General features: G+C 57.1%; 2 protein-coding genes across 3 annotated transcripts; both read left to right on the top strand.

Moving 5' to 3' along the window:
• The first annotated feature begins 3,827 nt into the window (after nucleotides 1-3,827).
• RRAD (RRAD, Ras related glycolysis inhibitor and calcium channel regulator) lies at nucleotides 3,828-7,073 on the top strand. Its single transcript, XM_024556252.3, has 5 exons — nucleotides 3,828-3,967; nucleotides 4,176-4,548; nucleotides 5,194-5,267; nucleotides 5,396-5,600; nucleotides 6,421-7,073. The coding sequence occupies exons 2-5, from the start codon at nucleotides 4,191-4,193 to the stop codon at nucleotides 6,696-6,698; spliced, it is 915 nt and encodes a 304-aa protein (XP_024412020.1). The 5' UTR covers nucleotides 3,828-3,967; nucleotides 4,176-4,190; the 3' UTR covers nucleotides 6,699-7,073.
• A 2,935-nt stretch (nucleotides 7,074-10,008) lies between these two features.
• On the top strand, nucleotides 10,009-19,697 carry CDH16 (cadherin 16). 2 transcript variants are annotated; one of them, XM_045191985.3, is made up of 19 exons: nucleotides 10,009-10,150; nucleotides 10,546-10,594; nucleotides 11,131-11,188; nucleotides 11,462-11,545; nucleotides 11,915-12,070; nucleotides 12,140-12,278; nucleotides 12,616-12,774; nucleotides 13,596-13,792; nucleotides 14,432-14,554; nucleotides 14,764-14,914; nucleotides 15,138-15,365; nucleotides 15,453-15,529; nucleotides 15,602-15,790; nucleotides 15,891-16,132; nucleotides 16,711-16,844; nucleotides 17,605-17,847; nucleotides 18,022-18,129; nucleotides 18,373-18,489; nucleotides 19,311-19,697. In XM_045191985.3, the coding sequence occupies exons 3-19, from the start codon at nucleotides 11,144-11,146 to the stop codon at nucleotides 19,406-19,408; spliced, it is 2,490 nt and encodes an 829-aa protein (XP_045047920.2). In that variant the 5' UTR covers nucleotides 10,009-10,150; nucleotides 10,546-10,594; nucleotides 11,131-11,143; the 3' UTR covers nucleotides 19,409-19,697. The 2 variants fall into 2 exon arrangements, with proteins under 2 accessions (XP_045047920.2, XP_024411694.2); XM_024555926.4 differs by having other exon boundaries at nucleotides 10,010-10,150; nucleotides 10,546-10,618.
• Nucleotides 19,698-20,320: the final 623 nt, after the last annotated feature.

The raw sequence follows: 20,320 nt of genomic DNA, 5'->3' as shown, positions 1-20,320 counted from the left end.
AGAATAAGTAATTTACTCCCCAATACCTTCAGCTAGGAGGTAGAGAGGAACCTAAGCAGTTTAGCTGGTATGGCACAGCTGGCAGGGGGCGCTGTTGCCTGGATGGAAAGGCCTGTGCACACCCCCAGCCCCAAATTCCAGGAGGGAGTGTGGTCACCTAGTGACCAAGATCTGACTGCCTAAGCTCAGAGAGGTGAAACCACCAGCACATGTCACCCAGTTTCTTCATGTGTTATGTGGGGTTAGTCATGGCAATCGCTTGGGGCTGCTCTGTGGAGATTTAAAGTGGATCTGGGCTCATTTCAGGTGATCTTCCAGGCATTGTATGCCCCCCCCTCCCCCCCCCCCACTTCCGCAGATGGAGAAGCTTAGTGCTCTCGAGAGGCAGGGTGACCAGCCAGGGCCCTCAGGCTCCAGGGAGCCTTCCTAACCACCAATACCTGGCTGTAAGCTTCGCCATCGGTATACCTCTGCACCGACAGCCCTGGTTTCTCTAGGGTGGCCAAACTTTTGGCGTCTCTGCACCGCATTGGAAGAAGAAGAGTTGTCTCGGGCCACGCATTAAATCCATTGTGACACGTAATCACAAAAGAATCTCAATGTTTCAAGTAAATTTACGATTTTGTGTTGGGCAGCATTCACAGCTCAACGGCAGACTGCAGGTTGGACATCGCTGTGAAAGAGTGGCTGTGTTTAGCTGGGTTTGGGAAGTCATGGGGGAGGCAGGTGTCACTGAGTCATTCAGCTGGCCCTCCTGGCAGTCAAGGCCATGCTGAGTGAGGGATATCAACCTGATCATGTCACAGCTGGCATAGCAGATAGTCCCCTTGTCAGTCTTGACTCATCTGTGGCTGCCTGCAGGGACACCATCTGTGAATCCTGGGCTAGTGCCCAGGGAACTTTCTGGAACCCAGCTGCTGTCTGAGGACATGGGTACAGGGTGGAGGGGGGTGAAGTTTGAGGTCCCTAAAGCCTTCTACCAGGTGTGTCTGGCTCTGCTGTTTCTGGCCTATGACTTCTTAGGCCTCGGTTACCATGTCTACAAAATGGGAACAACAAATCATAGTTAAGTGAGAATGACCCAGGGACTAGATGACATGTGTGAACACGCTCAGCTATGTGGACTTTTGCTTATCATTATGCCCACAGCACGAGGGTCCGAGGGCACACAGAGGTACTTAGTAGAGGGCAGTGGAATGAATGAATGGGACCTTAGAACAGAACAGAGGAACCAGGGTGTGGGGGCCATTGTGTGAGGAGAGATGAAGCTACTGACACCCAGCCAAGTCCCCCTTGCAATATGTCACTACCAAAGGGCGGAGGAAGGGTGTGAGGCCCCACAGAGGGAAGGTGGGCATGGGGGAGAGAGGAGTGGCATCTGAGAACAGCGCAGAAGCAGGAAAGAAGAAGCAGGATAGGGCCCACGGATTCACTCCAACCTGCCCTGTCCAACCAAGCATGAAAAACAAAAGCGTTCACATGGAGATACTATATGGCAGACATGTGCCAACTGCTTTATTTATATCTTACAATAACCCCCAAGAAGACATTATCCCTATTCTACACAGGAGGAAACGGAGGTGCAGCCAAGATAAACGGGCAGAGGTGAAACAGCTAGTGAAGGGCAGAGCTGGGATTTGAAGGTCAGGCTGTCCAGAAAGCTGAGAGGACCAGGAGGTGGGGGTAGGGGGTGTCCCAAGGTCGGGTCCTGGTCTTGGTTCCTGGGGCCCCTGGCCCCTTGGCTTGAGGTGAGTGTTTCTGGCTGCTGGAGAATGCCTGGGGCCTGAGTGGCCCAGTGTGGATGCAGTTCCCCTGGCAATGAAGAAACACTACAGAGGCCCAGAGCTCAGATTACCAGAGGGGAAACCCAGCCTTCATTCCTTGCATGGCTCCCTGCTGGGAAGAGCCACAGGTACCCCCAACCCCCACACTTCCCCACCCTCTGTCAGACATCCAGGGGCTCTTTTTAATGGCAAAGTCGTGTGGATTGGAGGGGCCATAAGCAGCCCAGCCAGGATCCTGATGGGACATAGTTTGCTGGCTCTTGAGACTTGTGTCCTCTGACATGAGGCTCAACCCTTGGACTCCTTCTTCCCACTGGATCTAGTCCAGGAAACCAGAGCCAGCATAGGCTTGCACAGGCCTCCAAGACCCTCCAGGCCACATGAAGAACACAAATGGAAAGGCCACCCTACAGTCCAGTCTTCACCTACCTTGGAGACCTCAAGAATGAGAGGGGTCTGCATGAACTCCCTAACACTTACTTAGGCAGGCCCTCCTTACTCCAAGGCCCTCTCAGATGTTGCCAAGGAAACTGATGCAGCAGCCAGAGAGTCCTACCAGGTCTCCATGACAACCTACAACAGCCCACCAGGATCCTTCCATCTATGATGTCACCTGAGCCCTGAATGGGTGCCCCCACTCCTGCCACACTTGTCACAACCAAATGTCAGAGTCTGATAGTAGATCTCTGTCACAAAATATCTCACAGCCTGCCTACCCCCAACCCTCACACACTCCAGATATATGAGCAAGGCGGAATAGCTCATATATCCCCAATTTATAGCAGGGCACCTGGGGTCTGGGTTGGAGGCAAAACCCAGGAACATGGAGGCAGTGCCAGGACTAGAGACCAAGCCTCCTCACTATACCTCCCCTCTGTGCCAGCAGGCACCCTAAGTCTGAAGAGGGAGAGAGCTCTGGGAAGTGGTGACAAAGTGGTGGCTAAGGGCTCCCCTCAATCCCCCGCCTCCTGCATCTATGCTCCTCCTGGATGGGAGTCTGAACCTCCAGGCCTTGCATGTGCCCTGAACAAGCGGGTCCAGAACGGGTCTAGAGGGGAGCAGGGAGACATCGAAGGCTCTTAAAGTGGCTGGATGCAGCCCTGATCCAGTTCCTGGTCCAGTTCCACCTCTCTCTGCTCCTGCTGGCATCTGATGCCTGCCTGCCAGGATTTCCCCAACTTTGGGCAACCTCCAGCCCAGAAGCAGAATGACCAGGGCCAGGGCCCGGTATTTTTAGCAGAGTTGCTGGCAGCTGTGGGGAGGGCGCTGAGGGGTGAGGTGGTGCCGAGTTTATCCTTTCCCTTCTCCGGGCCTGGGTCTCCTCCCCAGGATTCAAACTTGCACCTCTACCTGCAACACATTGCCAGGGGAGCTCCCTTCCTTGCCCTCTCCCCCAAAACCCAGCTCTTCAAGGGCCCCCGGGGGCTCATGGGGTAACATTAACCCTCATCCTGAAGAGTGGGTTCATCAGCTAGAAACTTCAACTCCCCATGGCAAGGAGGCGAGTGGGAAGAACTTGGACTTGAGGCTAGAAGCCCAATTTAGGACCCCTAAATTCTAGCTCAGATATGCGTCAGTGGGGAGTGGGTGTCAACGGCCAGAGGAAGGGTGAAGTCTGTCCAGCCTGTAAATGTTCTGCTTGCTTGGGCAACAGGCCAGGACCTGGCAAGGAGGGAAAGGAGAATTTACTTTTTAAAGGGCCAGACCTAATTCTTCCCCAGAGGAGAGCTGGCACCCTTGGTTGGTCCTTGCCCTCACCTGTGATGGCACCCTCCCACCTCACCTCCGCTGCGCCATTCACACACTCCCCTTCTCCCTTCTTCGGCGCCTCTCAGACACCACACACACCCACACCCACACATACACACACAGTCAGACCCCCGCTTCGTCTGCCAGTCTGCCTTGCTCCGCCCTGGAGGATGGGGCGGGGTCTCGGTGAGTGTGAGGTCCTAGGGGGAGGGTGTGGGATCCCTCCTGGGGGGAGGGGGGACAGACACGTCAGCCCCGGCCTCAGCGTGGACGGGGGCGAGTGCGGGGGCGGGTAGAGGCTTAAATAGGCGGCTCTTGGAGCCCCGACCCAGTGCGGACAGAGAAGGCAGCCGCTGTGACCGCGTCGAGTAGCCTAGCTTGGGTCTGCGATCCCAGCACGGGACCTAGTCCTGACTGTGTCTGTGTGCGAGTGGGTGAGTGTCCTGTCTGAACGGGATGGGGGTGGTCGCACCATCAGGGTTGCCTATGGACAAGTCAGAAGGATGGGTCTCAAGTCAGGGCGCAAAGACCTTCACGACTGAGATGGGACCCCTGCAGGTCGTCGGTCCCGAGGCGCGTTCGGGGTCCAGCCTCCCTCTCCTTCTCCACCGTGGCTTAGGAGCCATCCCGATTCTTCCCCAGACGGCGTCCAACGTGATGACTCTAAATGGCGGCGGAGCAGGAGGGAGCCGCCGGGAGCGCGAGCGCCGTCGGGGCAGCACACCCTGGGGCTCAGCACCTCCGCTCCACCGCCGAAGTATGCCGGTGGACGAGCGTGACCTGCAGGCGGCGCTAGCTCCCAGCGCTCTGGCAACGGCTGCGGCAGCGGGGACTCAGACCCAAGGTCCAAGGCTGGACTGGCCAGAGAGCTCCTCTGATTCGCTTAGCTCAGGGGGCAGCGACTCAGACGAGAGTGTCTACAAGGTTCTGCTGCTGGGGGCGCCTGGCGTGGGCAAGAGCGCTCTGGCGCGTATCTTCGGTGGTTTAGAGGATGGACCTGAAGCAGAGGTCACAGGTAAGGGGCTGGGACTATTCAAAGGAGGGGAGATCCCAGGGTTAGGACTAAGGGTTACAGGGATAAAAGCGGTAAATAGCATGGGATTCTGAAGGCACTTTCAGAAACATGCCTCTATCTACCTATTGTATAGTTGGGGAAATTAAGGGAGTAGGGACTCTTGGTAGGGGAAGAAATGCAGAGTAGAAGGCCCAGGACATACATATGACTACTCTAGGATGGGGATGGGTCATTCCTTCCTGCCAGGACAGACAGGAACAAATCCAGAGGGGGTTTCTAGGAGAGGTGCCTTAGGTGACCAAGGCCTGAAGAGGATGTGACTGTCATTATTCCAACTCAGGCCACCGTGGTCAGAATCACCTTGGGACCCAGGTAACAGGTGGGCAGGGAGCACAGGACTGGCCACCCAGGACGCTGCTAGCTTGGGGGAGGGGTGGGGGTCAGGCACAGCATGCCCTCCACCCCCACCCCACCCCCATCATTTCTGTTGCCCCATAGCAGCCAGCAGTGGACAGGAAGGTTTGGTGGGGGGTGCTCTGGGGAGGAGTTGGGGTGTGTGGCCAGAATAGGAAAGCTGGTATGTGTGTGTGTGTGGGGGGGCTTTGGGCAGCCAGCAAGTAACCTGACTACTGGTCTCCTGTCTAGGGCACACGTATGATCGCTCCATCATGGTGGATGGAGAAGAGGCATCGCTCATGGTCTATGATATTTGGGAGCAGGTAGGATGCAGGCTGAGACCCAGGGCAGGGTGGGAGGGGAGAGGTGGGGGCAGGGGCCTGCTGGCAGTAACAACTCTGCAGCTTGGCCTGAGGCCTGTTGTGTAGATGTGTGTATATGTGTTCTTTAGGATGGGGGCCACTGGCTACCTGGCCACTGCATGGCCATGGGGGATGCGTACGTCATCGTGTACTCAGTGACAGACAAGGGCAGCTTTGAGAAGGCCTCAGAGCTGCGGGTCCAGCTGCGGCGGGCACGGCAGACAGACGACGTGCCCATCATCCTAGTGGGCAACAAGAGCGACCTGGTGCGCTCTCGTGAGGTCTCCTTGGATGGTGAGTAGGGTGCGGGTCAGAAAGGGAGGGGGATCCTGGCTGGACTGTGGTCCACTCAGTCTTGACTCAGCCTGAGTCCCTAGGGATGGTCATCAGTGGCTAAAAATGTCCAGGAAGAAAACATGGAGGGGGAGGGGAGAGCTTCCTCCCACAGGACTCCCAAAACCTGAGAGTGCCGACCAAATATGCTAGGAGGGGTGGAGGCTGCTAGGTCACCTCAGGGTCCTCCTCTCGTCCTCTGTGGCCCTGACCTGACAGATGAGGGGTGAGAAGAGTGCATGGAACCAGGCCAGGAGGTCAGAACCTGGATCCCAGGCCTGGGCCAGTCTCAAACTAGGCTTGCCCCTCGGCAAGACCCTCCCTTCTCGGGCTCAGTATTCTCCTCTGTGGTCTCAGAAGTGAGCCTGTCAGAGGTACCAAGCAGGGACTTGGTTACATTCCCACCATCCCACTGGTCATTCATCATGATATAACATCAAACCATAATTCACTAAGCTGTCCAACAAAGTTCTCATTCTCCTGTGATGACTGCTGGGGCACTTCCATTTACATGTCAGACTTCAAATTATTTCAATAAATGAATCTCCTTTTGCGGGACTTTAGGAGCTCCTTAAACTTAAACACCCAGTTGTGTGACCAGCAATGCCTGGGGCCCTCCATACAGGAACTGGGGTCTCTGTTTCTGAGGAAGACCCAGTGCTCCACTGTCCCTTAGCCACAGATTCCTGAGGAGCAGACGCCATGGGGTAGTCAGGATTTGAGCGGACTCTTCACCATCCCGCTTTGTTTACTGGTGTGTTCTTCTTCCCATCTACACCAGAGGGCCGGGCCTGTGCGGTGGTTTTCGACTGCAAGTTTATTGAGACCTCGGCTGCGCTGCACCACAACGTCCAGGCACTGTTCGAGGGCATCGTGCGCCAGATACGCCTGCGCAGGGACAGCAAAGAGGCCAATGCACGTCGGCAAGCAGGAACCCGGCGGCGAGAGAGCCTTGGCAAGAAGGCAAAGCGCTTCCTGGGCCGCATCGTAGCACGCAACAGCCGCAAGATGGCCTTTCGTGCCAAGTCCAAGTCTTGCCACGACCTTTCAGTGCTCTAGGCCTCAAGGCCATGTACAGTGTTGTGCAGACAGTTGGGCAGATTGGTGGGCTGGCCCAGCAACTGCCCTAGGGGGGCCTCGGGGCTGGCTCAGACTCGGGTGTCCCCCACCTCATGGTCGTGGACAGGCAGTGCTGCCCAGGGAGGTGGCTTCCGCTGGCCATCAAGGGCAGGGCCCAAAGAGGTGCTTAGGCAGGCGCATGTGAGTCCCAAGCAGCAGCCCGAGGCCAGCCCATGGGACAGGGCTGTGTGTGGGGAGAGGACTCTGCCTTTTTCTCCAGCCCGGTGTGCATGCCCCAGAGGGCGGCTGTCCAGTGCAGTGGCTATTTGTTTACAGGCAGATTTTTGTAATAAAGTCTATTTGCTGATAGGTCAAGGCTGTGGACTCTGTGTTTCCTCATGGCGGGGGGTGGGGGGTACTGCAGGAGCAGGCAGGGTGTTCAGAGTTGAGGGATGGGGGCTTCCTGCCCCACCCAGGTGTGTGGCCTTGACTATCTGAATGTTAAGGCCCTGATATAGCCAGCTGAGTCAGAGGGGGCAGGAATGGATTGGGGCCTGGTTGGGGGTCCCAGCAGCAGGGGGAGACATAAATCTCTCCCAGGTGTTATCCAGATTCTTCTGCGCTGCGGCCTGGCATTGCCCAGCTGGTTGAGGGTTCAATCATCCCACTGTGTGTAAGCAAAACTGAGGCTGCCTGAGAGACCATGCCTTGCTGCAGGTCTCATGGCCAAACGGGAGCCCTGGGTCTGGCCCTCTGGCTGGTGTCTCCGCCTTGCTTCCTCCAGAGGGGCTGGAAACCCACCTGGGTGGGGTGGCTGGGGAAGACTTCCAGACTCCTTGGCTTGTTAAGGGTGGAGTGAGGAAGGCATATCCTGTGGACTTGACTCTGAATGGCTCCCCACCTCCTTGCTGAGGTGGGACTCCTGAGGGGGCCTCTCTGTGAGTGGCCTGGTCTGAACATCCCATGCTCAGCCTTGGCTAAGGTGGTATCGGCAGGAACAGGTCCCTGGAGCCCTCCCTGCCTGGAATGAGAGGCCTTGCGTCTGAGTGGGAATGTGTGCTCGTTGCACTGGTGGAGATGTGCCTGTCTCCGCATCACTCGTACCCAGGAAGGGGAGCCCTTGTGGGCACAGGTGCCAGCTTTATGCATGTTGTTTCAGGAACGAGCGTCCCCATTCAGCCATGGCAGATTAGGGAGCTTGTCCCCGCCACACAGCCTGAGCAGGGATGGTCTCCAGAGCTTGGGCATGGCCCGAGACAAGGCTGGGGAGTTTCTGAGAAAGTTCCAGGCTAGGGTTCATATATTCCTTCATTAGTTCAATGTATTCCTTCCTCTGGGAGCCTCTGCACCCTGGCTAGAGTCCTGATGCAGTTGTTCAATAGCAAGAGGAGGTTGGAAGGCTGCTCCTCAGTGTATGTGACCTCTGGGACTAACCCACATGCCCCCCAGGGCCGTGTTAACTGTTCAAAGCTTCTGCTGCACCCCCCACCCCAACGTACTTCAAGGCACATGGAAGGCATGGTTTTCTCAGAGCAAGTGAAGGTCCCAAGGCCTGAAGAAGTATCCAACCCAAATCTTCCCGGTTCTGCCATTTACCGACTGTGTGACCCTCGGCAAGCCATTCAAGTGTGTGACATGGGGATGGTGTCCTCTTCAGAACAGAGTGGAATGATGAAGTTATGTACTTAGAGCAGGCACATAGTAGGAGCTTAATGCATGTGAGATGTCTCAACATCCCCACACTGCACTGCTCTAGGCTGGGTGCCCGGGATGCCCGAGTGACCCTGAGGCAGGTACTCAGTTTGTGACAGATGAGGTTGGGTGCAGCTGAGGGGGCCCAGTGCAGCCTCTGGCCGGGGAGACTCTAACAGATATGCAGTGGGAAAGACTCAGGGGAGACCATGGGAAGCTCTGAGGATAAGGAGAGACTAGAGACCTTGTGACCCTTCCCACCCTTCCCCCTTGTTCTGGACTCCCCGGCCCCAGGAGCTTCTCTTGGCTCTGCTTGGCTGCCCTCACTGGGGGAAGGGCCCCTGGTCAGCCTGGTGATCCTCTCAAGGTCACCTGAGCTGGTTTGTCTTCTCTGTCCTGCTCAGAGGCAGGAAGCAGTCTATTGTCTCAGCCCTTTCAGTGTCTAGGGGCTAATGCGAGTGCTTAGGGATCCTCGGGGGTCTCACAGGCCACTGTCCCCCCACCCACTGTCCTGCCCCACTGGTAGGTGGTCTGGAGTCCTGAACACCTAGTACAGCCCATGCACCATGCACTGCTCATCTGTCCTTCACGTACAGCCTCCAGCTCCTTGTCTGAGGTCCATGAGTCAGACAGGAGCATCCGAGGCTGGGCAAGGGCCAGGTCGTTGCTGGGTCCCTGAGTGCTGCCCTGGAGGGGCTCGCAGGCTGATGGAAGAGACAGACAATAAAAATCTGGTGCCCTCTCTGCACTGACAGAGATGGCACCCAGCATGGGATGGGGGCGGGGGCGGGGACTCCCAGAGCAGAACCTTGAACCAGACTGGGAGCCCAGGGGAGGTTTCCTGGAGAAGGGACTGTGAGCTGAGTGCTGATGCCTGAGCAGGGGCTCCCCAGACACAGGAAGGGGTGGGAATGGCACGCAGACAAAAGGAACGGAGCGGGCCAAGGTGGAGCTGCAGGTGCTGGTGCGTGGGGCAGAAGTGGGGCTGAGTGTGGAGCCACAGAAAAAGTAGTCATCCCTCCACATCCACAGGGGATTGCTTGCAGGACTCTCGCAGAATCTGTAGATGCTCAAGTCCTTTATACAAATGGCGTAGTATTTGCATATAACCTATGCACATCCTCCCGTATACTTTAAATGATCTCTATAATACCTAATATATTTTAAAATCATCTCATAATACCTAATCCTTAAATCATCTTACATAACCTAACACTGTGAGTGCTGCATAAATAGCTGTTATACTTGTAGTGTTTTAGGAATAATGACAAGAGAAAGTGTCTCTGCATGTTCAGGAAGGCGCACCCGCCGTAGGCCTACCTACATGTCAACAACAACGTAACCATTTCTTTTTCTAATATTGTTGACCTACGGTTGGTTGAATCTGCAGACTGCACCATCCAAGCCCAGAGGGCGAGGAAGTGCCCCCCGGGCTGTGTAGGGATGGGAGGAGTGCCGGGTGGAAGATCTCCCCACCTCCTGGGGCTGGCAGTGACAGATGCTGAGCAGCCCCCAGCTTTCCAAAGTCAATGAGTAACTTGGGGGGCTGGGCAGGGCCAGGCACACTGCTGTGGGTCCAGTGGTGTTTTCCACTCCTGAGCAAGCGTGGCGGGCCCGCCTACCTGCTCAAGTGTCCGCCCTTCCTGCTCAAGTGTCCGCCCTGCCCTACTCCACCCAGCCGGTCCAGCCAGCCACCCTTGGAGAAAAAAGCCTTCTCCCCTGGCAGCTGGACCAAGGGAGCCAGGCTTAGGCACCAGCAGGTGAAGGGCTGGGAGTTGGGGGTGGGAGGTGGGCAGGGCCGAGGTGGGGGTGGTGGCGGGGGAAGGAGGAACACTGCCCTGTCCTCCCATCATCCAGGGAAGATCAGAGCGGTTGTCCATGCTCTGTGTGCCCGGCTCCATGCTGAGGGCTAGAAAATGCCAAGATGAGAGCAGGGCTACTGCCCTGAGGGGACTCTGAGTCTCAAGGATGGCAGTGGAAGGAAGAACAGTCCTGAACCAAGACGCCTCTGTTCCAGGAAGAATTCGCCTGTGGTTAATTAATCCTCTGTGACCTTGGTCAGGCCCTGTCCTTCAGGCCTTGCTGCAACTGGAGGCAATTGTATGAAGTGACCCTCAGAGTCACCAGGGTCTTTCCAAACTTTTGTGATTTCCAGGGCTGCTGAGAAATTGCCACTTTGGGATCCACGACTTGGAGAGGCTCAGGTGGGAAGGAGACAAGGGCTAAAGGTGAAACTCCCATGGAGATCCTTGTGGGGGAAACAACTAAGGAGCAGCAGGGTGGCTGGGCCCAGGGGCCTTGGCGGGCCTGGCTGAGCAGCTAGACGCTACCCTGCACGCAATGGGGAGCCACAGGCCCTTCTAAGGGGAGGAAGAGGAGGCCAGTCTGTCGTGAGGGCCCTCTGTCTATGTGTGTGGAAGGAGCTGAGGGAGGGGACAAGGGTGGGAGTGGGTGGTGGCAGTGTTCACTTCAGTGGGATGGGGAGGGGCAGCTCTGGAAGTTGCTGGGGCAGCATAGGAGGACAAGGGACAGGTGGAGGCCTCGCTGCCGGCCCCATAGTGACCAAGTAGGAGGAGGTTCAGCTGAAGAAGGAGGGACAGTTACATCCCACAAAGCTTAGGGAAGCCAGGGTCTGGGGGCTGAGTGGGGATGAGGAGAGGAATACTTCCTAGGGGAAGGGTGGTGGGAGGGACCTCCCGCCCACCAGTCTGGGCTGGATCCTCACTGCTGTGTCCCTCAGGCCCATCCTGACCATGGTCCCTGCCTGGTTGTGGCTGCTTTGCCTCTCTGTCCCCCAGGTGAGCTGGGCCCTGCTACCCACTTCAGATCCTGGCTTTGGAGGTTGGCACCCTTGCTCCCCACTCCACTTTGACCAGTTACACTGACCGTGGGTGATAGTAGTTGGAGGCAGGGGGTTGCAGCTGGCTGTAAGCCTGCTGTGGGATCATGAGGGTGGATTCACTAAGGTATGGCCAGGTCCAGGGAACAGGCAGAAATTCCCCTCCCTGTGAGGTCCCCAGTGCCATGGCAGGAAGACAGAGCCTGGTGACAAGATGAGAATCTTCCCACAGGCTCTCCTCGAGGTCCAGCCTGCAGAGCTGTATGTGGAAGTCCCAGAAAACTATGGTGGCAATTTCCCTTTGTACCTGACCAAGGTGGGCTGCCCTCTCTTCTTTCTCTGGCTCACTTGTAAACCCTGCTCTCTGGAGAATATGCGATATAGTGTGCATGACTAGAAAGATTTTAATCCCAGAAGAAAGTAGATCTTTCAGTAAAAGAACGAAATATTGGGAGAGGAGTTTCAGGCTTTAGAAAGGAGGGCAGGGAGTATTAGGAAGCATCAGGTACAGGGAAAAGAGCTCTAGCTTTGAATCTCAGTTCTGTAATCTCCTGGCTGTGTGACCTCAGGTAAGTGCTAGTCCTCTCTGAGCCTGTTTCCCCACATATAAAATAGGGTCATTGGTTGGAGAGGGCAACCCCCAGGCCTGGTCCCTACTCCCTTCACTTCTGTTCTTCCCCACCAGCTACCACTACCCCGTGAGAAAGCTGAGGGCCAGATTGTACTGTCAGGAAACTCAAACATGGCAGTTGGGGACCCCTTTGCTGTGGATCCCGACTCCGGTTTCCTGCTGGTGACCAGAGCCCTGGACCGAGAGGAGCAGGCAGAGTACCAGCTACAGGTAGGGCTGGGCCAGGTGCAGGGGGAAACATCAAAGGAAGGGCAGGGCACTAACCACCCTTCCCTGCAGGTCACCCTGGAGACTGAGGATGGACGTGTCCTGTGGGGCCCACAGCCTGTGCGTGTGCATGTGAGGGATGAAAATGACCAGGTGCCCCATTTCTCCCAGGCCATCTACAGAGTTCAGCTGAGCCAGGGCACCAGGCCTGGTGAGTGACCAGGGCAGCCAGCTCACAGCAAGTTCAGGTGGGCACTGATGGGAGAGCAGAGAGTAAAGAGATGGCCAGAGAGTCAGCATAGGGACAGGGTAGCTGTGGTCCAATTTCTATCCCATCCTGCACCCCTCTACTTTGCTGAAGGTCCTCAGGTGAGTCCCATCCACATTGGCCTCTGTTTGTCTATCTGTGAAGTAGAGTAAAAAGCTGTGGCTTACCTTGAGTCGTGATATGATGATGGATATGGAAGGAGGGACAGGAAGAGATAGGGAAGCATGGGAGACTCTCATCCTCCGCTTCCCTTACGGCTTGCCTTCTCCATGCACACCAGGCATTCCCTTCCTCTTCCTCGAGGCTTCAGATGGGGATGAACCAGGAACAGCTAACTCAGATCTCCGATTCCGCATCCTGAACCAGGCCCCAGCCCAGCCTTTCCCAGACATGTTCCAGCTGGAGCCTCTGCTGGGGGCTCTGGCCCTCAGCCCCAACGGTGAGCCTGAGCTAGGTGTGACTGGGAGGCAGAGTCAGGGAAACCTGAAGAAGGTGGTAATAGAAGGATGGGTTGGAACTTGAGGGATAAATGAGGAGGAAAGAACATTCTAGATGGAGAGAATATCAAGGCTAAAGTTCATACTTGAACCATGCATGGGGGTAGAACTGTGCATGGAGAGTTAAGGAATGGCGTACAATGGAGTGCCTCAGCCCTACATTCTGGAGAGCTGGGCCTCAGGGACAAGGATAGGAGAAGCCTGAGAGCTTGTAGCCTCGGACATTGCTGGGAGACTTTTGGATTGACAGCAAGAAAGACCTAGACCTGGGAGTTCAGACCAGAGGCATGGTCTGAGGATAGGAAGAAAAGCCAGTCATGCACCCACCTAGCCAGCCCCCCATTCACTCATCCTCTCCCCAACCACACATGCAGCCCATCCACCCCGACTAACGCGACCACACACCCAAATCCCCATCCATCCTCCTGCTCCCCAAACTCCCATCCATCCCCCTACCTAGTCAATCATCCACTCATCCATTCATCTACCCATTCATCCATGCACTCCTCCCCACCGTCCTGGTGACCCACGCATCCAGTCCCTCAACCGTTCGTCGTGTGGATGGATATGGAAATGACTTTGCAAACTGTCAGGTCCTGGTTGGATGTTCACATGGTGCCAAAAGTCCTTCTCATCCCTTGGTCATGAGAGTGTCCGGAACACCTGCCACATGCTTGGCTTTGTGCTCGGTACCTTGCTGAGAAGGATGGCCTGAACCCTTCCCCCTAGTGCCCTGCTCAGCTAATAACCCTGCCTCTTCTAGGGAGCACCAGCCTAGCCCAGGCCCTGGAGGGACCCTACCAGTTGTTGGTACAGGTCAAGGATATGGGTGACCAGGCCTCAGGCCACCAGGCCACAGCTACTGTAGATATCTCCATAGTAGAGAGCACTTGGGTGCCCCAGGATCCTGTGCACCTGGCAGAGAATCTCAAAGTCCCATACCCACACCACATTTCCCAGGTGAGTAAGTGCCTGTCAGTGGCTGAAGCAGCCCCATGGATGGTGCAGCTGGGCCTGAGACTCGTGGAGATTTGGGGGTGGGTCTGGACCCAGCTTGACCCCTCCTCCTCTCCTACCTGTGCTCTTCCCTCCACTGTCCCCGTCAGTTCTTGTCATGCAGTGGGGCATTCAAGGCCCTGGGACCAGAACCACAGCCTTTCACCTGCTATCCTCTGGCAGGTGTGGCTGTACGCTGTGACCTCCTGAGTTTGCCTGGGGCTTCCTCAGGGACAACAGCTGCCACCCCCTGCTGCCCCCTGCTGCCTTGGGGATTATCGCTCAGGCCAGGAATGTCTCAGGCCTCCTCGAGGAATGGCCTAGGGTCAGGCCCTGCCTGAGGGAGGAGAATCAGACAACCTGGTCATTCAGGCACTTTGGGAAGGGTGCAGGCTTGGACCAGTACAAAGCCACCATGGAACTGCCACAAACAGAAGTGCCCCAAATAGAAGAACCCCCTGGGCTCAGGGATGGCAGCAACTTACCTTGGGTCACACAATAACTGGGGCCCAGGCTCCCCGCCTGAGAACAGTCGGACAGTAGGGCTGACACATGCTGTGCCTGCCTCCCATCCTGGGTTGTCCTCATTCTGTGCCCCCCCAGGTCCACTGGAGTGGGAGGGATGTACATTATCACCTGGAGAGCCGGCCCCCTGGACCCTTTGATGTGGATGCAGAGGGGAACCTCTATGTGACCAGGGAGTTGGACCGAGAAGCCCAGGCTGAGGTGAGGTGAGGGGGAGGTCAGGAGGCGAGGCTAAAGGGTGCTTGGTCACTGTCTGGTTGGCCTTGGGGGGTGTCACATCCCCCACAGGCACCGAGGCAGTGAAAGGGCACCCAGAAGAGCTGGGACTGGCCATCAGAAGGGAACCCAGACCCAGGCCAGGCTGGACCTTCCCTTGGCCTCCATCTGAAGCCCCCCACTGCCCACTATAGTACCTGCTCCAGGTGCGGGCTCAGAATACCCGTGGTGAAGACTACACAGAACCTCTGGAGCTGCAGGTGGTGGTGATGGATGAGAACGACAATGCACCTCTTTGCCCCCAACGTGGCCCCCCAATCAGCATCCCTGAGCTCAGTCCCCCAGGTGGGCTATAGGCCTTATCAGGGGTGGGGGGAGGAGTGAAGTCTTATGAACTATGGCATTTTGTTCTTTGGGATGGTGCCAGCCTTGATGACCCCCACAACACACACACACACACACACACACACACACGAGCTCAGGTGCAGCCCAGTACACAGGAGGAGTGGGTAAAATAAGGCCTCCAGGTGGGGCCCTGGTCCCACCCATGTGGATGCTGTCTTTCCAGGCACCAAGGTGACTCGGCTGCTGGCAGAGGACATGGATGCCCCTGGTTCCCCCAATTCCCATGTTGTGTATCGGCTGCTGAGCCCTGAGCTTGAGGAGGGCACTGAGGGGAGAGCCTTTGAGCTAGACTCCACCTCAGGCAGCGTGACCCTGGGGGCTCTCCCCCTGCATGCGGGCCAGCCCATCCTGCTTCAGGTGTTGGCTGTTGACCTAGGAGGAGCAGAGGGTGGTAAGTGCCCTGATGGTGACCCTGAAGATGGCCCCTGCCCCTGGTGTCTTTATCCTGGCCTCCCCAACATGCCCTCCCGTGCCTCAGGTCTCAGCAGCACGTGTGAGGTTGCTGTTACAGTCACGGACATCAATGACCATGCTCCAGAGTTCACCACTTCCCAGGTAAGCAGGAGCAGGGGAGGAGACCTTGGGAAGGACCTGATGGGGGACTCACGCCCACCCAACTGTCTCCAGATTGAGCCCATAAGCCTCCCAGAGGACACAGAGCCCGGGACTTTGGTGGCCACACTCACGGCCACTGACGCCGACCTTGAGCCTGCCTTCCGCCTCATGGACTTTGCCATTGAGGCAGGGAACATGGATGGGACCTTCGGCCTAGATTGGGAGCCAGGTTCTGGGCATGTCCAACTGCGACTCCTCAAGGTAAAGCTCTTGGGGTGGGGGAGGGGCACACAAATACACATGTATGCACAAGCGTGCCACACACCAGCCCACACGGTGACCCAGGCCCCACTGGTTCCAGAACCTCAGCTATGAGGCAGCGCCAAGTCACGAGCTGGTCGTGGTGGTGCGGAGCGTGGCACCACTGGTGGGGCCAGGCTCGGGCCCTGGAGCCACAGCCACAGTGACGGTGCTGGTGGAGAGGGTGCTGCCACCCCCCAAGTTGGACCAAGAGAGCTATGAGGCCAGCATCCCGGTCAACTCCCCAGCCGGCTCCTTCCTGCTGACCATCCAGCCCTCAGACCCCATGAGCGGGCCTCTCAGGTGAGCCAGAAGCCCAGTGCCTTTGCTGGGCTGGATCTGCCCTGCTCCCCAGGGAGGACCCCGGGCCTCAGAGGGAACTCACGTGGTCCATGGCCTATGACATTCCTCAGACCTGGCTAAGCCAAGCTTGTGACTCCTTGTGGGGCAGGGGGAATCAGGGCCAGGTGAGCTGGACAGGACACAGAGAGGGGCATTTGGATCCCATGAGGGCACAGATGGTACCTTCCCACGCTGGCTGGACTGGGCCATCTCTCACCCCCACCCAGTCTGCAGCACAGACAGGCTGCCCCGTCCTGGTCCATTCATGGGGCAATCTGGGACTAGTGCGGTTGAGTTAGGCACCCCCTCAGGTTCTGAGAGTCCCTTCTTCACCCATAATATCTGTGGCTCAAGCCCTATCCCCCACCATGCCCCTGGAGCTGGGGAGCAAGATTAGGCACCCCAGGGAACTGCTGTCACCCCTAAGTCACAGAGAGGATATAAAACTTTAGCAGGTCACACGGCCCTGGAAGTCTCCCAGCAAGACCCTATATATCATTCCAGTACCTTTGCCCCTCCCCATCTTCTCTGGACCTCAGGTTCTCCCTGGTCAATGACTCAGAGGGCTGGCTCTGCATCAAAGAGGTCTCCGGGGAGGTGCGCACAGCCCGTCCCCTGCAGGGTGCCCGGGCCGGGGACATGTACACAGTGCTGGTGGAGGCCCAGGATGCAGGTATGGCTGGGCAGCAGCAGGTAGGCAGGCAGATGGACAGGTGGATAGGCAGGACAGAGCTGCCTCTCTGGGGCCCTTGCCCCCCACAACGCCCTGCAGGAGGGAGGGGTGAGGGGTTAGGTCCAGTGTCCCCCTTGAAAATGCCTGGTCTCCTCCTTTCCTCTCAGACCACCCCTCTCGCAATCCCCCAGCCTGGCCGCTTGTCACCAGAGGGCTTCTCACAGGCTGGGAGCAGAAGGTGTGGGGCTGGGCAGGTGGAAGGAGGGCCAGGGGCTCTGCTGGGTCAGTGTGCCAGCAGCTAAGCCTGAATAGGACACTGATGCCAGGTATGGGAGACTGAATGCCACTTCGACAGGATGAAGAGCTGGCCCAGGGTGGGTACGTCAGGGAGGCAGGTTTTAGCTTGGAGCTGGGCCGTCTCATGGCGCAGCGCAGACCCAGTGCAAGTGAGCTCCTCCGCAGGTTGTTGGGCCCTGGCACTGGCAGTGGGACTGGGGGGAGTGAGGACAAGCTTGGCACCCAGAAAAACACAGAAAGAAAGATGAGGCAGCTATTTAGATAGTGAGGAGGGTGAAGTACATTGTGAGGAAGAGACTGGCGTGGGGATGCTGATGGGGATGGCAAGAAGGGGTGGGGGGCGGGGGTGTGGCAGGGGAGTCAGCAGGTGAGTCTGTTGGGTGGGAAGGGGCCAGCCAGGGGACTCCAGACTCACCCCACCCTTACAAGGACCCGGGCCAGCTCAGCACCGCCTCCTCTGCAGATGAGCCGACACTGAGCACCTCTGTGACCCTCGTGATCCACTTCCTGAAGGCCCCTTCCGCCCCAGCCCCACCTCCGGCCCTTGTGCCCACCCGACACCTCTGCACACCCCGCAAGAACCATGGTGTGGTTGTCAGCGGACCCAGTGAGGATGCTGACCTGGCTGATGGGCACGGTCCCTACAGTTTTGCCCTTGGTCCCAACCCCACGATGCAGCGGGATTGGCGCATCCAGGCTCTCAATGGTGTGTGGTGGGGGAAGGGTGAGGGCTGTTGACCAGGCGGGAGGGGGGTGGGGCTCGAAGTGAGATGCCCTTCCACCGTGGGGGTGGGCCTCGGCCTGGGCCTAGGGGGAGCAGCCCCCGGACGGCCTGCCCAGGCTAGTGATTCTGATCACTGACGGCTTGTGGTTCCAACAGGTTCCCATGCCTATCTCACCCTGGCCCTGCACTGGGTAGAGCCACGTGAATACTCAGTTCCTGTAACTGTCAGCCAGAACGCACGGATGTGGCAGCTCCTGGTCCGAGGTGAGGCCCAGGCTCAGATGCGGCCTCCAGTTTCTGAGGGAACCACTGGATGCAGGGGAGGGACTGGGTACATGTGCATGCAGGCTCACATGGACATGTGCAGAGGAGCATGCACCCTCCCCACACATGAGTACATACATATCCCCAGAAACACACGTGCCAGACAGCTGGGCCAGGTTGGGAGCTCCAAGCAGCTGGAGAGACCATCCCCAGCGTTCACCTTTTCCTCTCGCTTGTCCCCAGTGATCGTGTGCCGCTGCAACAAGGAGGGACAGTGTTTGCGCAAGGTGGGCCGCATGAAGGGCATGCCCACGAAGCTGTCAGCAGTGGGCATCCTCGTGGGCACTCTGCTAGCAATAGGTAATGGAGGCTGGGCTCCTGCACGGGGGAGGGTCAGAGCCGCAGCCTCCGGATCAACAGTGCCCCTGTCCCCACGGTGCTCCCCAGGCTACAGAAGGATCCCCCCAACTCTCCCAGTCATCATGCTCTCGCCTCCTGTTATACTCACTGTTGTCATCATTGGTAGCAGCACTTACCGTTTCGTTACTACACAGTGGCCGTGTGGCAGGCCCTAGGCCAGGCATAGGATTATTGCATTGAATCACCCCAAAACCCTGTGAGGTAGATCCCTGCCTCTCCTCATTTTCCAGATAAGGTCCCTGATGCCCAGAGAGGTTAAGTAACTTGTCTAAGGTTATACAGCCAGGGTGTGGCAGAGCCCGGGTCTTTCTAGCTGAAGTCCTTCAATCCAAGCCTCTCTCTCCATCTCTTTCTATTCTTTAGCCCTCCCTAAAGAATAGGAAGAATAGGAAACCTGGCTGGTTTCCTTGGCTGGTTCTAGTACAATGTGCGCTACAATGTGCCTTTTCTCAGAGGTCCGTGGAAACAACTCATTGGCTCCCAGATGACCTCCACCCATACTGTTCCTCAGAGAAGGGAACCTTAGAGACTGGGGAGTTCTGAGTGGCCTCAAAGGGGCAGGGCCTGGTGAGAGTTGAGCAGGGCAAGCAGTCGGGCTCCTTCAGGAACCAGGACCTCCGTTGAGCCAGCCCAGCCTTGGGGATGCTGTCTGGGAAACTTTGCTTCCTCATTAAACCAATGCCAATAGCAGGGCGTCCCCAGTGATGGACAAGTCCCACAGCCCCTTCTGAAGGCTGATCCATCCCTCTCCCGCCCCTCAGGCATCTTCCTCATCCTCATCTTCACCCACTTGACTCTGGCGAGGAAGAAGGACCTCGATCAGCCAGCAGACAGTGTGCCCCTGAAGGCAGCAGTTTGAATGGTCCAGGCAGCTCCAGCTCGGAGGTTGGCCTCTGACTCCATCTGCATCTACCGGGAGAGGACCCGGCACCACGGCTCCATGGGAGTCAGGTTAGAGCAGAAGGCCTTCGCCTGCCCTGGGGTGGAGGCGACATCACCAGACACGTCTGAACACTGACTTTACAGGCTGCCCGTGGGAGGGCTCCAAATGGTGGCTTGTTTGTCCAATAATAAAGCCTCAGAGCGCTGGGCATGGGCCCTAAGGGACTGCTGTGCCCACGTCCAAGTGTCCGGGTATGTGTTTGTTACCTGTGTCCACTTGCCCCTTTATCTGTTCCCCGTCTCCTGCTGCACAGAAAGGGTCTGGGGGGCTTGAGCAAAAAGGCTGGGGCCCCCTCTAGGGAAAGTAGAAGGAGCATTATATGAGATCTTGGTGAGATCTTGAGCAGGGTGGATCATTTCTTCCTTTTTTTAAAAAAAAATATTTATTTATCTATTTATTTACAGAGAAAGGGGAAGGGAGGGAGAAAGGGAAGGAGAAAGAGAGGGAGAGAAACATCGATCAGTTGCCTCTCATACATTCCCTGACCAAGGACTGAACCTGCAACCCAGGCATGTGCCCTGACCAGGAATCAAACTGGTGACCTTTTGCTTTGCGAGATGATACCCAACCAACTGAGCCACACGGGTCAGGGCAGGGTGGGTCATTTCCTTGGGCACTCGGAGACAGCTGGCTGCAAGCCCTGGATGGATCAACCCTGTTCAGGTGATGGTTGAGAAGGGTGTCCTTGAGAGTGTTTCTGTGTTTTGCTGGATATCATCTTTGCTGTGTGAGGGCACCTTGTAAGTCTGTGTCTTCTGCTCATGTGTGAGCCCACGTGTGCTCCTATGCATGAGTCACCTGCACACAGGAGCGGGTAGAGGTCTCTCA

This window comes from Desmodus rotundus, chromosome 12, assembly GCF_022682495.2.
Source record: "Desmodus rotundus isolate HL8 chromosome 12, HLdesRot8A.1, whole genome shotgun sequence".
Classification (NCBI taxonomy): domain Eukaryota; kingdom Metazoa; phylum Chordata; class Mammalia; order Chiroptera; family Phyllostomidae; genus Desmodus; species Desmodus rotundus.
Note: the sequence above shows the minus strand (reverse complement) of the source record. Positions and strands in the feature narration are given on the sequence as shown.

Bases quoted from the DNA above. Each gene is read 5' to 3' on its own strand.
- RRAD (XM_024556252.3), top strand. From the start codon at position 4,191: ATGACTCTAAATGGCGGCGGAGCAGGAGGGAGCCGCCGGGAGCGCGAG. The intron at 5,268-5,395 runs GTAGGATGCAGG...TGTGTTCTTTAG, and splicing joins TCTATGATATTTGGGAGCAG to GATGGGGGCCACTGGCTACC. The intron at 5,601-6,420 runs GTGAGTAGGGTG...CATCTACACCAG, and splicing joins TCGTGAGGTCTCCTTGGATG to AGGGCCGGGCCTGTGCGGTG.
- CDH16 (XM_045191985.3), top strand. From the start codon at position 11,144: ATGGTCCCTGCCTGGTTGTGGCTGCTTTGCCTCTCTGTCCCCCAG. The intron at 11,546-11,914 runs GTGGGCTGCCCT...CTTCCCCACCAG, and splicing joins TCCCTTTGTACCTGACCAAG to CTACCACTACCCCGTGAGAA. The intron at 15,366-15,452 runs GTAAGTGCCCTG...CCCGTGCCTCAG, and splicing joins CCTAGGAGGAGCAGAGGGTG to GTCTCAGCAGCACGTGTGAG.